We start from the raw sequence: 14121 nt of genomic DNA, 5'->3' as shown, positions 1-14121 counted from the left end.
ATTAAAATTCTGCCCATTCAAAGAACGCCAATAGGTTTGCTTGATGGACTATTTCCATCTTTGCAGCGCGTTAATGCACGTTATGCTGCATGTTAATGTGCAGTGCGTTAAGGCAGGTCACTGAAAATATTGCAGGTAAAAAGAAACAAAAAAGGGCGCACCGACCTAGCGCATTATCCTCAATAGTAGGCTACTCGCAAACAAAGGTAGAAAATAGTCATATCAAGCTCAATCCCTCCAATGTTAGGAATAGTCCATGCATTAGTCCATAATCCTGTTAAGATGACGGCTGACGCGTTTCGAGGCTCAGCCTCTTCCTCAGAGCCACGCCAAGACTCTAGCCATCCGAGACGCCATAGGTGAGTCCCGTGGGAAGTGTGGTCGGGGAGCTTGGATTCTAAGCGCAGGAGAGGTGGTATCACCATATTGTTTTGGAGCATTGAAAATATCGAGCTGACATTTCACCCAAAATGCGTCAAGAAATGGGTGGGATGTATTTTTTTTAACGTATCGCAAGGCTTTATGACACTTTGGGATTGATTTACTAAAGGCAAATCCACTCTGCACTACACGTGCATTTGGAAGTGATTGGATGATAGAAATCAGCAGAGCTTCCCCTAACTTCAGATCTTGTAGTGCAGAGTGGATTTGCCTTTAGTAAATCAACCCCACTGTCATGCATTGCGGAGTGCATTGGGGTACTATTCACGATGAATAGCACCACAACACATGTAATGTGCATTGATGTAACATGACAGAAAAGAAAAAGGAGGCGCAAACACCTAGTGCATTACCCGTGGTCACCTTAATAAAAATGTTTTACTAAAATGCCAAAAACATACTCACAGACAAGAAGAATAATACATTCACATTACAAGAATCCACCACACAGATAGGACCGTTAACGCGTTTCGGGAGTCAAGCTCCCTTCATCAGTGCATTGATGTAAGTTGCAGAACACATGCATTACCACAATGCAAAGATATATATTGCTATTGAATTCTGACAACTGTTGCTGGCGGCTGTCAGAATATTCGAATAGTGGCTGCATTTAATTGGATGAAGGCGTTGTTTCCTTTCTGGCTGCTTTGATTTTTCATTTGAGGGATATCAGGTGGGAGGGGGCTAAAAGTGCGCCCCATAAGAGCGTTTCATCCGGTTCATCAGTATCCAATCAAAATTTGCTCATTGTATGGCCAGCTTTATAGAGGAGTCACAAAATGCGAAACAAACGCCTTTACTGTGTGTCCAACGTTTCAGTGGGGTAAAGTCCACCTTTATCCAAGAGACCATTAACAAAGTTCCAGTGGACTGTACCCCCTCCAAAACATGGAACACTCAATATAGAAGTTGCATTATTATTAGATTGTAAGGCAGGCCATATATAGTGTGAATTTATTTCCTGCAACCACAGGTCACAGGAAAGAAAATCACACAATTCCCCTATCAACACAGACAGGGGAATCCCTCCGACTGAGCAATTATCTGCGGGGGGCGGGGGGGAAGCCATCCCCGCCAGGAGAAGACGATCGATAATCGCAAGAGAATCTAGCAGGCTGATTATACCCAAGTTGACCGATCGATCAACTTGGTACATTCAGCTTGCCTTTTAATGATTTGAATCTCGGCCGGTCCCTGCTCAGCCTAAGCTCTTATGAGCAGGGCCCTCTGAACCTTCTTGTATTCTAACTGTACTGCCTCCCTTTTATTTTGTAAAGCACTGTGCAAACTGTTGGCGCGGTATAAATCCTCTGTTCAAATAATAAAATAATTTAGGGCTCCTCTTTAGGTCCTGTGTGATACATACAACCTACAATACATTACAAACTCTGCTGTATACTCAAATATATATTGTTTTTTAATTTTACAGCGTACAAGGATTACTCTTACTAATAATAATATATATGTATATGTATATATATATATATATATATATATATATATATATATATATATATACACAAACACACACACAGGGTTTTCAAAATGTTTCCACACTTTTTTTTATTGAAAAGAGTTTAACCACTTGCCGACCAGCCGCCGCCTATATAGGTCGGCAGGTTCCCGTGAATTGCCTGTACCTGTACGGCGGTCCACAGGTGCGATCCTGGGGGTGCGCGCACGCCCACTCGCCAGCGGGGAAGTCGATCCACATGGCTGGCGGCCGCGATTGCCACTGGGCACTCGCGATCGCTCCCCATAAAGAGAGAGCAGCGGTCTGCTGTTGTAAACACAGCAGACAGTTATTCTCTCAGGAATCTATACAGGGCTCCTGTGTTCCTCCTATTTAGGAGCACAGGTCTCTGTGTTGATTCCATAACCCAATCCCCCTCACAGTTAGAAAAAACACCCCCTAGGCTCACATTTAACCCCTTGATCGCCCCTGGGTTAACCCCTTCCCTGCCAGTGTCAATATTACAGCAACAGTGCATATTTTTAGCACTGATTACTGTATTAGTGTCACTGGTTCCCCCAAAAGTGTCAGAAATGTCCGTTAGGGGTCCGATCTGTCTGCCGCAATGTCGCAGTCCCAATAAAAATCGCAGATCGCTGCCATTACTAGTAAAAAAAAAAAAAAAAATAACCTAAATCTTTCCCCTAGTTTGTAGACGCGTTAACTTATACGCAAACCAATCAAAATGTGCTTATTAGGATTTTTTTTTTACCAAGAATATGTAGCAGAATACAAATTGGGCTAAAATTATGAAAAAATCTGATTTTTACATTTTTTGGGGGAATGTTACCGTATATAGCAGAATGTGAAAAATATTGTTTTTGTTTTCAGAATTGTCGCTCGTTATTTTGTTTATAGCGCAAAAAAATAAAAGTTGCACAGGTGATAAAATACCACCAAAAGAAATCTCTATTTGTGGGGAAAAAAGGACATCAATTTTATTTGGGTACAGCGCTGCACGATCGTGCAATTGTCTGTTAAATTAATGAAGTGCGGAATCGCAAAAAATGGACTGGTCATTAAGGGGAAAAATCTTCCAGTCCAGAAGTGGTTAAAAATGTATGGAAACTTTTTGAAGAACCTTGTATGTGTGTGTGTGTGTATATATATATATATATATATATATATATATATATATATATATATATATATATATATATATATATAATCAGTTGAATTGCACAGTGGGTGCCCTGATCTGTTGTAACATTTATATATCTGCCAGGTGAATTACATAGTGGGTGCCCTGATCTGTCCTTAGATATTTTACAGGAGGATTGCATGAATGATGATCTTTTGTTATATGCCAGGTGAATTGTATAGTGGGTGTACTGATTTGTTATCAAACACATTGTACTGCATGGTGGGCACACTGATTTATTGGTGAGTGTTTGTACTCTGTAAAATAACAGATAAGTGCACCTCCTATGCATCTCCCTGCAGTATTAATATATATAATAAGATCTTTATAGTGCCCCTTCTATGTATCCCCTGCAGTGTGTGTGTATATATATATATAAGATCTTTATGTATATAGTGGCCCTCCTATGTATGTATCCCCCTGCAGTATATATATATATATAAATAAATATATATATATATATATATTAAGATCTTTATATATGTATACAGTGCCCCTCCTATGAATCCCCCTGCAGTATATATATATATATATATATATATATATAAATAAGATCTTTATATATGTATATAGTGGCCCCCCTATGTATGTATCCCCCTGCAGTATATATATATATATATATATATATATTTATATATATAATAAGATCTATATATATGTATATAATGCCCCTCCTATGTATCCCCTGCAGTATATATATATATATATATATATATATATATATAGATCTTTATATATGTATATAGGGCCCCTCCTATGTATGTATCCCCCTGCAGTATATATATATATATAAGATCTTTATATATATGTATATAGTGGCCATCCTATGTATCCCCCTGCAGTATATATAATAAGATCTTTATATATGTATATAGTGGCCCTCCTATGTATCCCCCTGCAGTATATATAATAAGATCTTTATATATGTATATAGTGGCCCTCCTATGTATCCCCCTGCAGTATATACATATATATATGATGATCGGAGAGTGCAGCCAGTATAGTGGTCTCCTCCAGTAGTAAGCAGTGCGGTGCGCCCATTCATGGTGTAGCTGTCCTCCATTCATGTCTGTACTGTCACCCCCCATCCCCCCCCCCCCGTCCTCCGATGACAGCTCTGCGGGGATATGCCCAGGCAATGACCAGAAGGAAAGGAGGGCGGGAAGGTAGGCGGGTGACATCACACAGGGGGGCGGTCCGGGCAGATGATATAAGGGCGGGTCGGAGGCGGCTGGCAGCAGTGAGCGGTGCTCTCCGGTAATAGTGTGGAGCGGATTGGAGGAGTGGAAGGGAATAGTAATGGAAATCCTGAGAACGATCACCTACCAGCAGAGTAGCGGGAATAAGATGTGTGAGCCCAGAGTGTGTGATCCCAGCCGGAGGTGGAAGGTCCCTGCCGAGGGAGGAGAACACCTCCATCATACCTGTCCTAACCCCACCGGGGAGGTGTCCCGGATCATCACCGACCCCGGCACCGGGAGAAGATACTGCCGGGGGAAAGTGCTGGGCAAGGTAATGCGGAGAGGGCAGCTATGGATTGTATTGTAGATGTCTGATCACTGCGATAATAATCGTCCCCCCCCCCCACACACTGGATCTACCCGATCATCTACCGATCTGATCACCGATCATCAATAATATTCCGATCTATTGTATGTGACCGAGCAACAAGTCTGCAGGAGAACCTCATACACCGACATGGACCGCCTGTCTGCTTTTCCATTATATCTATCTAAATATTTGTGTGTGTGTGTGTATGTATGTATGTATGTGTGTGTATGTATATATGTGTGTGTGTGTGTATATATGTGTGTATGTATATATGTGTGTATGTATATATGTGTATATGTGTGTGTGTGTGTATATATATATATATATTCTATTGTGTGTGTGTGTGTGTATGTATATATGTGTGTATGTATATATGTGTATATGTGTGTGTGTATGTATATATATATATATATATATATATATATATATATATATATATTCTATTGTGTGTGTGTGTGTGTATGTATATATGTGTGTATGTATATATGTGTATATGTGTGTGTGTGTGTGTGTGTGTGTATATATATATATATATTCTATTGTGTGTGTGTGTGTGTATGTATTTATGTGTGTATGAATTAGTGTGGCTCTGCATTATGTAGTGTATTTACTTAGAATGTGTTGCTCTTTTTTCTTTTGTCGTGTTTTTTTTTTTTACCCAACCCTTTCCTTTTTTATTTATTTTTTATTTCCTTTTACTTTTATTCATTTATACTCATTTTATTTTATTTTTTTTTATTTCTAGATTTTTTTTTTTTTTCTGTCCATGTATTTGTGTGTGGCTATAAATGCTTTTCTGTGTATGGAGCGATCTTTGTGCAGAGCGATCTTTGTGCAGAGCAATGTATCTTTGTATGTGTGGATGTAAGTATCTCTTTGTTTGTGTATTCTTTTCTCTATGTATGGGTTTGCATGTTGCAGTTTTGATGTTGTGCATCATGCATGTTTTGTAAATAAAAGGCTCGGTATACACACCCCCAAGTTCCCTGCATTGATCATTAATGAGAATGCATGCCGTCAGTGCCCTTGACTTCTGCTTAATGATGGTTCCCATGTTGGGTTTAATCCAGGCAGATTAATAATTTAACACTTGCATTCCTTTAAACCATGCTTGGCAAGTCCAGTATCACACAGCAGCTAATATCCCCCCATCCTATTCTGTCTTGCAGGGCGGATTTGCAAAGTGCTATGAAATGACAGACTTGACAACGAACAAAATCTATGCTGCAAAAATTATCCCACACAGCAGGGTGTCCAAACCTCATCAGAGAGAGAAGGTGGGTGTTCTCTTCTTTGTTTCTTCCTTACTTTATGTAGAATGATGAATTTTCTTGGATAAAGGTGCTGAAGTCGTGTTTTTTTTTTTTCTTTTTCTTCCTATCCCCCCCCCCCCCTTTACCTTTTTGTATTAATATTGCATCTCATTAAAATGTGCTAAAGCCTGCATGTGTTTTTCTTTTTTGCAGATTGACAAAGAAATTGAGTTGCACAGAACCCTCAACCACAGACACATTGTGCAGTTTTATCACTATTTTGAGGATAAGGAGAACATCTACATATTGCTGGAGTACTGCAGTCGAAGGGTGAGCATTAATTCCTGCAACGCTCCACTGGCCTCTTGTCCCTTTCCTCCTAATCCTTCAATGTGGGTCTGTGTTCTATGCCCCCTGATCGCTCCCTGACACACACTGACCGCTCCTATTGTCTACACAGTCTATGGCACACATATTGAAGACCAGGAAAGTACTAACAGATCCAGAAGTGAGATACTACCTCAAACAGATTGTGTCTGGCTTGAAATATCTACACGAGCAAGAAATCCTGCACAGGGACCTAAAATTAGGTAGGTAGCATTTATTTTTCATTGAGTAGTTCTGCCTTAGCTTACAGTAACTGTTGATGCATGCAGATGATGAATGTAGCAGTAGTGTTTTGGACTCTATAGTCACTTAATGATCTTCTAGTCACTTGATGTTCCTAGTTATACTGACAACAGAGCTTACATGTTGCATTATAGGAAATTTCTTCATAAACGAAAATATGGAGCTGAAAGTGGGTGACTTTGGCCTCGCAGCAAGATTGGAGCCAATGGAACAAAGAAGAAGGTAGGTCTCATAGCAGCTCAAGTGTTGTAATGAATTCCACCTACGCCGTGTATTGGATACACTCATCCACCTATTGTTTCAGTGTGAAACCCCTCTAGAATGCTTTAGTGACAGCAGTCAAGGGAAATGGATGTCTTGTAGTCAGTGGCGGGCATTAATTAGCGTTGATTACTCTGATCTTGGTGAAAGCAGATGCTGTCTTGCTATGGTTTACTCTACATCTGCCTTTTTGTACTGTCATTTAATAAAGTCGATTGTAAAATGTAATCTAATTTTCTTGCTATTTTTTTCTCCACTTAGAACAATTTGTGGTACACCAAATTACCTCTCGCCTGAAGTGCTTAACAAACAAGGACACGGCTGTGAATCTGACATCTGGGCTTTGGGATGTGTCATGTAAGTATGCCTTTAGGTTTTCCTAGTGATGAATTGCTGATCATAAATATAGGCTGTCAATTGCTTGAATGTTTAGGCTTGTTAAATGTTTGACAGCGTAGCGAAGACATCAATGCAGAAGCATGCAGATTAACTCTTTATTGCCTAGACCGGTTTGCATTCCATAATTTATTTGTACCTGTAATTAACATAATGGGCTGTAATACATATATTTTTAACATGTACATATAACCTATATTTAACGTAATGGGTTATATTGTATATAACAATACCTTGAGCTTAAAGCCTCATTTCTCAACTGTTTTGCCCCAGGGGAACCATTGATATTAATCTAGTGGTCTTTGAGCAGAATTCTCCTTACATTAGTGGTCAGAATTCTCCTTACATTAGTGGTCATAATGCCCCCCTTACAAATGAATCAATGGTGTCATGTCACTTTGCCTAGTAGCATTGGTCTTGTAACTATGCAAGCCACTATATCATACCATCAGCCACAGCTCAAGGAACCCCCAGCAGCCTTTTGAGGATTTCTAGGGCTCCATGGATCTCTGAGAATAGTTTAGAACAGGGAGGTCTCTGAGCATTCTAATCAAGACCATTTTGATATCCTTTAGGCTTTAGGGGTGCCGGCATGTGGCCAGTGGCAGTATAAAATGCCCCAGTATCATTGGGTATAATCAATGCCCTATCATTGGTTTTAATGGGAGGAAGAAGGCCCCATTGTTCTCAATGGGAAGAATAGTGCCATCAAGGTGTCTGTTGGTGGAATGGTGCTCCAAGGGCAAGATAAAAGCAAGCAAAGGGCCACAGCTGGGCCAGTTAGACCACTGGTTTAAAAGAATGCTTAATTAGTGCTAGAATGACTATTATGATGCTGTTGGCATTTTTATTTTTTTTACTGTGCAGGGGTAGTTTTTTACCAATCAATTTATTTTATAGGTATACAATGCTGCTTGGAAGACCTCCATTTGAAACCACAAATCTTAAAGAAACCTACAGATGTATACGAGAGGCAAAATACTCCTTGCCGTCCTCTCTAATGTCCTCTGCCAAGCATCTTATCGCCAGCATGCTGTCCCGAAACCCAGAAGACAGACCCAGCCTAGAAGAAATCATTCAGCATGACTTCATCACACAGGTTAGACAAGTTCGATCTCTGGAGGTGTCTTGTTACTTCTGCCTGAACTTTTAGAATTAGAATTACAATTCTTTTTTTCTTCATTAGGGCTTCACGCCAGAGAGACTTTCATCAAGCTGCTGTCACACTGCACCAGATTTCCACTTATCAAGTCCAGCAAAAAGTTTCTTCAAGAAGGCTGCTGCAGCTTTGTTTGGTGGGAAGAAAGAAAAGGCCAAATACCTAGATAACCACAGTAAGTAGACTTCAAGAGTGGGATCTTTTTGGATGTTTGCTTTTCTCCTTGTCCTTGTTTTACTGATCATGCCTGATTTCCCTGCAGATAAACCTACAAAGGAAGATGAAGACATCTACAAGCTGAGGCAGGACCTTAAGAAAACAGCCATATCTCATCAGGCTCAGAATGCCAGAACGGACGAGGTTGGTTAAATTTGCGATTGACTGAAAGCCTTTAGTGTACAGAAATGGAAGCATTTTTATTTTTAGAAGCCTTTGACCATTCTCCTAATGGTGTTGCTCTTGCATTCTTTGTTCTTGTAGGAGAGTAAAACGGTATCCAAGTCCAACATCCATGACAAGCAGCAGATGGGGGACACGATACGACTGATTGTTCGAGGGACCCTGGGTAGCTGCAGCAGCAGCAGTGATTGTAAGTAGAGCAATATCAGTGGATTGGCAATCTTAGGCCTCAGTGATTACTGTGGGGGAAAGATCAGTGTGCACAATTAAGCTCCCAGCTGCTTTGGCACAGTCACTAGTCAGAACATTGACAGTACAATTATAGCGTTGTGCTGAATGCCCAGAGTAAACCAGAAAACAGCGATAATTGCAAACGCCTCAGAACTCGAACACTGCTAGTCTTTATTTCTGAATGCACGCCAAGAGGTTTAGGCTGACAGACTTTCAAGTAATTGGTAATAATTTGTCTGTTCTTTACCTTTTTCAGGCCTGGAAGACAGCACAATGGGCAGCGTGGCAGACACTGTTGCAAGAGTCCTCAAGGGATGCCTAGAAAACATGCCAGATTCAGATTGCATCCCAAAAGAACACCTAAGCACCTCATTCCACTGGGTGACCAAGTGGGTGGACTACTCCAATAAGTACGGCTTTGGTTACCAGCTATCAGACCACACGGTTGGCGTGTTGTTCAATAATGGAGCGCACATGAGCCTACTGCCTGACAAAAAGTAAGAACTGGCTATTGCCTGCTTTTGTAATGTTCTTGTCTGTCCCTTGTTCTTGTCTGTCAGTGTCTTACAGTTGTGGTTTTTACTTTGCAGGACTGTGCACTACTATGCTGAGCTTGGGCAGTGTTCCATCTTCGCAGCTACAGAAGCCCCAGAGCAGTTCATCAGCCAAGTCACTGTGTTAAAATACTTCTCTCATTACATGGAAGAGAATCTTATGGATGTAAGTATTCACCTTTTTGTGGCTATCTAAAAGTAGTGATAATATGCAATGTTATCCCTTTTATAGTAGACATGCATGACCATGTCAGTCTTAGGATGGACAATACTGTCCATGCAATCAGGCTGCCCAGTGACTTGCGTGCAAATCCTTCTAGAGGTTTGGAACATTACTTGATCATACACATATAGGCATATTTGATCAAATTTTTTGATCTCAAGGAAATTTTTTGCTTCCAAGTATATAGTTCTTACGAAAATACAAATTGTCTGGCTTCTACGTTTTCTGTAGTTTCAGCATTGAATTACTGACCCAAATAGGAAGTATTCCAATCAGATGGTCTTACAACATTGGTTGCATGCTTTTGTATCGGACTTCAACTATTGAAGTTGGAGATGGCCACTTAACTAAGCTTTTTCAGATGACTCACAATGGCAGCCTTTTCCCCCCTTTTAATGGTATTAAAAGATTCTAAAGGAAATTAAATAGGAAAAACATAACAAACCTGTTTTACTTGCCTGCTCTGTGTAATGGTTTTGTGCAGAGCAGCCCTGATCCTCTTTTTTTGGGCCCCCTGCTGGTGGTTCTGGCCTGGCTAAGTGCCCTCAAAAGCAAACCTCTTGCTATGGGGGCACTCAAGCAGGCTCACTCCTTAGCTGGAGCTCTGTGTCCATTCACACACAGTGCAGCTTGTTCCCACCCCCCTGCTTTACTCATTGGCTCACTAGTTGTGGTTGTGAGCCAATGAGGGGGGAGAGCTGCTGCTCTCATTCATGCCACTGGATTAACACGAGGCTCCAGTAAGTATTGGGGGGCTGCAGGAGGAGCTCCATCCAGAATGTTTACCCTAATGCATAGAATGTTAAAAAAAAAAAAACTGAGCCTTTAGAACCAATTTAATGTTGGGAAAGGGTATTGAATAAAGGAATATATGTTTTTATATATTACAGCAAGTAACCAATTTTTAAACCTTTTTTTTAATTTTCTTTCTAAAGGGAGGTGACTTGCCCAGTGTAACAGACATATGTAGACCGCGATTGTATCTGCTGCAGTGGCTGAAGTCTGACAAGGCCCTAATGATGCTCTTCAATGATGGCACATTTCAGGTATATATATATTTTCTCACTATGCCATGTCTCCTAAGCCTTGTAACTAGAACACAATGTTAGCAGGGTTTGATTACCATTTATTACAATATCTTCTCCTTTGGAAAACAGGTAAATTTCTACCATGATCACACGAAGATCATAATCGCCAACCAAAACGATGAATACCTGTTAACTTATATCAATGAAGATCGGATGTCTACGACTTTCCGCCTGAGCACGTTATTAATGTCAGGTGGTTCAAATGACTTGAAAAACCGAATGGAATATGCATTGAACATGTTGTTGCAGAGGTGTAATTAAGGTGTCAGAAGGCTGTTGGAAATGTTGAGGATGAAGTCCTTCACTGTGAGAACTGACAAGCGCTGGAACCCTAGCACGTTTGGAAAGAGGAGGTGGTACGAAAAACAAACTTCCTACGTAGCACGCTGGGCTGGAACCAGACTGTACATACATTCATCCTGCTTTGTTGGATCCGTTTGGTCTGATTTGGATACTCTGTGGAAAGGAACTACAATGGCTCGAGTAGAAAGCATCCGACAAAGTGGGGTGACAAAGTTTTGCTCCGTAGAGAGCACTTGGTGGACATGGAATTGGAACTGTGAACACTTATGATTCCGGGACTGATATGTTGGCTTGAATGGACAAGTGGAATGTTGTGGAATCGCTGTGAATCAATGCAGCTTACTGCTGCCAAACTGTGAACTATGGCCATATATATTTTAATACCCACATTTTGTGGCTGGACAAGTGCATTCCTAGTTACTAACCTAATTTATTACAGCCCAAAAGTGAAGTATTTATGACTTTTTTTGGACTTAACTATTTTAAGTATACATTGTATACGTTGTTGGCAATAAAGAAATAAAACAACCCTTGAGTTCTGTATTTGCTTCTGTGAGTCCGCAAAGCTGCTTTTTGGCAGTGCTGTACAGGAGGGGAGGCGGGAGTTGTGAGCGGTGTACTTGAGGGGAGGCGGGAGGGGGGGGAGGTGGGAACGTTGTAGGGGGGAGGCGGGAAGGGTGTACAGGAGGGGGGGGGGAGACGGGAGCGGTGTACGGGAGGCGGGAAGGGTGTACAGGGGGGGGGGGGAGACGGGAGCGGTGTACGGGAGGCGGGAAGGGTGTACTGGAGGGGGGGAGGCAGGAGCGGTGTACGGTAGGAGGGGGTGGGGATTGGGGGCAAAGGATGGAAGTTGTGTAGGAGGGGGGCGGCCCAAATTGTCAATGAAGTTAAAAGAAATGCTCTTGGGGTGGAATTGAACCACATTCCAGCTGTTTAAGAATACAATTGTAAAGAAATGTCAGCAATTTGCTGCTTCTGGCTGCACCAGAGTTGGTATGAACTGGTTGTATAGGGAGGAAAAGGTTATGTGTTGCATATTTTAAAAATGAGAGCAATTTTGCTATGGGAAATTAAAGCATTACAAACATCCATACACCGGATGACTGCAGAAGCTTGAAGTACATTTCTTATCTTGGGAGTTGCAAAGTTTACTTCCGGTAATCAGTGCTGCTGGAATGCAAAATAACCCGTAATTCTTATTTTCAGTACCCATCTGCAAATTCAGACTTGAGGCCTGAATCTCTCTGATCTGGGCTTCCTAATCTTGGGTACATTTCTGGCCACTGATCTGGAACATGTATGGAATACGGAGTCCTGACATCACTTTGAATTTACCTCTTACACACTTGTTCTAGACTGGTACTTTGGAGTTGGGCCTCATTTGCACATGTGGTGCCCTCTGAAGAGCCATTCACATTTAAATTGCTCTTCAGAGGGCATTTGACAGGCAGCCAGGAGGCGTTATATCGCCTCCTTGCCTGTTTTGAACCCTGCACCACAACCACATGGCATTGCATGAATTTACAAGGGCACCTCTAATCAGTTGAACAGTTTGCATTCAGCAGATAGTACTGCCTGCTGAACACAAGACATTGCACAAAATAGAATATATCTTTGAAAGCAACAAATCACTATAGGGTGGAGCAAACCTTTAACTCTGAGCTTGTCCCGAAAGGATTTCCCCCTTTGCAGTCAAATTAGAGAAAATCCAGTTTTTTGATTTCAAAAACATAATTTTTTTATTTTTAGTAGTTAGGAGCAGGATTTTACAGGGACTCCATAGACAGTTTGAATTCAGAATATTTTGAGTAATGCACTATAGTGACACTTAAAACGTGGTGATTTTTTTTAACCATGTACACCAAAGGCTTAAAAGGTTTTGTTTTTTACCCTTTTGTTAGGATAGATTGTTGTGGCAGATCTAAATTTGTAAACCAGATGTAAACCAAAGACAAGGTTAATTAAAGTAAAGATGCCTCCTGTATCAATCCAGCCCTGTGCCACCTGTTGGTCATCTCTTGGTGGCTCTTGTTGCTGTTAGTCTAATCCTGTAAGCAGGGGGTAGGGCTGAGCCTCACTGTATCAATGGTCTCGCACAGCCCGACTTGAGATTGAACCTGCATACTTGCTAAGGGGGCTGACACAGGAGTAGCCAAGATCGCCAGTGGGGAAACCCAGCAGAGGAGATTTGGGGGCACTCTGTGCAATACCATTACAGAGTAGAGGAGTATAACATGTTTGTTATTTGAATTTAAAAAATTGCCTTTACAGCACCTTTAATATTGAGTACATTTAGGTCCATATATATTTGGACACGGGCACAGTTTTCATATTTTTGGCTCTGTGTGCCACCAGAACAAAATTAAAAATGAAACGATCCAAATGAATTGAGGGGCAGACTTTCAGCTTTAATTCAAGGGGTTGAACATGGATATCAAGTACATATTTTAGGAACTGCAACCATTTGTATACACTGCCCCCCCCCCCTCCTTGTCAGGGGCTCAAATGTAATTGGACAAATATAATCAAATAAAATTTTATTTTTTAATATTTTGTTCAATCTTTTACTGGCAATGACTGCCTGAAGTCTGGAACCCATGGACATTAACAAAGACTGGGTTTCCTCCTTTCTGATGCTTTGCCAGGCTCTAACTGCAGCGGTCTATAGTTATTCTTTGTGGGTCTTTCTGCCTTATGCTTTCCTTCAGCAAGTGAAATGCATGCTCAATTGGGTTGAGATCAGGTGATTGACTCAGCTATTGCAAAATACTCCTTCTCCTTCAAAATCTACTGGGTTGTTTTTGCAGTGTGTTTTGGATCATTGTCCATCTGTACTGTGAAACGCCATCCAATCAACTTTGCTGAATCTGGACTGACCATATAGTTCCAAACACTGCAGAATTCATCCAGCTGCTTCTGTCATAAATAACACCAATGACCCAGTTGCACTAGAAGCCATGTATGCCCATGCCATCATA

At 41.1% G+C, this 14121-nt stretch overlaps 1 protein-coding gene across 1 annotated transcript; it reads left to right on the top strand.

The window, feature by feature from the left end:
- The first annotated feature begins 4331 nt into the window (after nucleotides 1–4331).
- Nucleotides 4332–11668, top strand: PLK2 (polo like kinase 2). Its single transcript, XM_082270608.1, has 14 exons — nucleotides 4332–4607; nucleotides 5816–5923; nucleotides 6113–6229; nucleotides 6360–6489; nucleotides 6664–6751; nucleotides 7052–7147; nucleotides 8087–8285; nucleotides 8373–8520; nucleotides 8608–8705; nucleotides 8826–8934; nucleotides 9232–9472; nucleotides 9566–9695; nucleotides 10688–10798; nucleotides 10910–11668. Exons 1-14 carry the CDS (start codon nucleotides 4395–4397, stop codon nucleotides 11099–11101), a joined length of 1980 nt encoding a protein of 659 aa, XP_082126734.1. The 5' UTR covers nucleotides 4332–4394; the 3' UTR covers nucleotides 11102–11668.
- The last annotated feature ends 2453 nt before the right edge of the window (nucleotides 11669–14121 follow it).

This window comes from Pelophylax lessonae (genome assembly GCF_965119305.1).
Source record: "Pelophylax lessonae genome assembly, chromosome: 1".
Lineage (NCBI taxonomy): Eukaryota > Metazoa > Chordata > Amphibia > Anura > Ranidae > Pelophylax > Pelophylax lessonae.
Note: the sequence above shows the minus strand (reverse complement) of the source record. Positions and strands in the feature narration are given on the sequence as shown.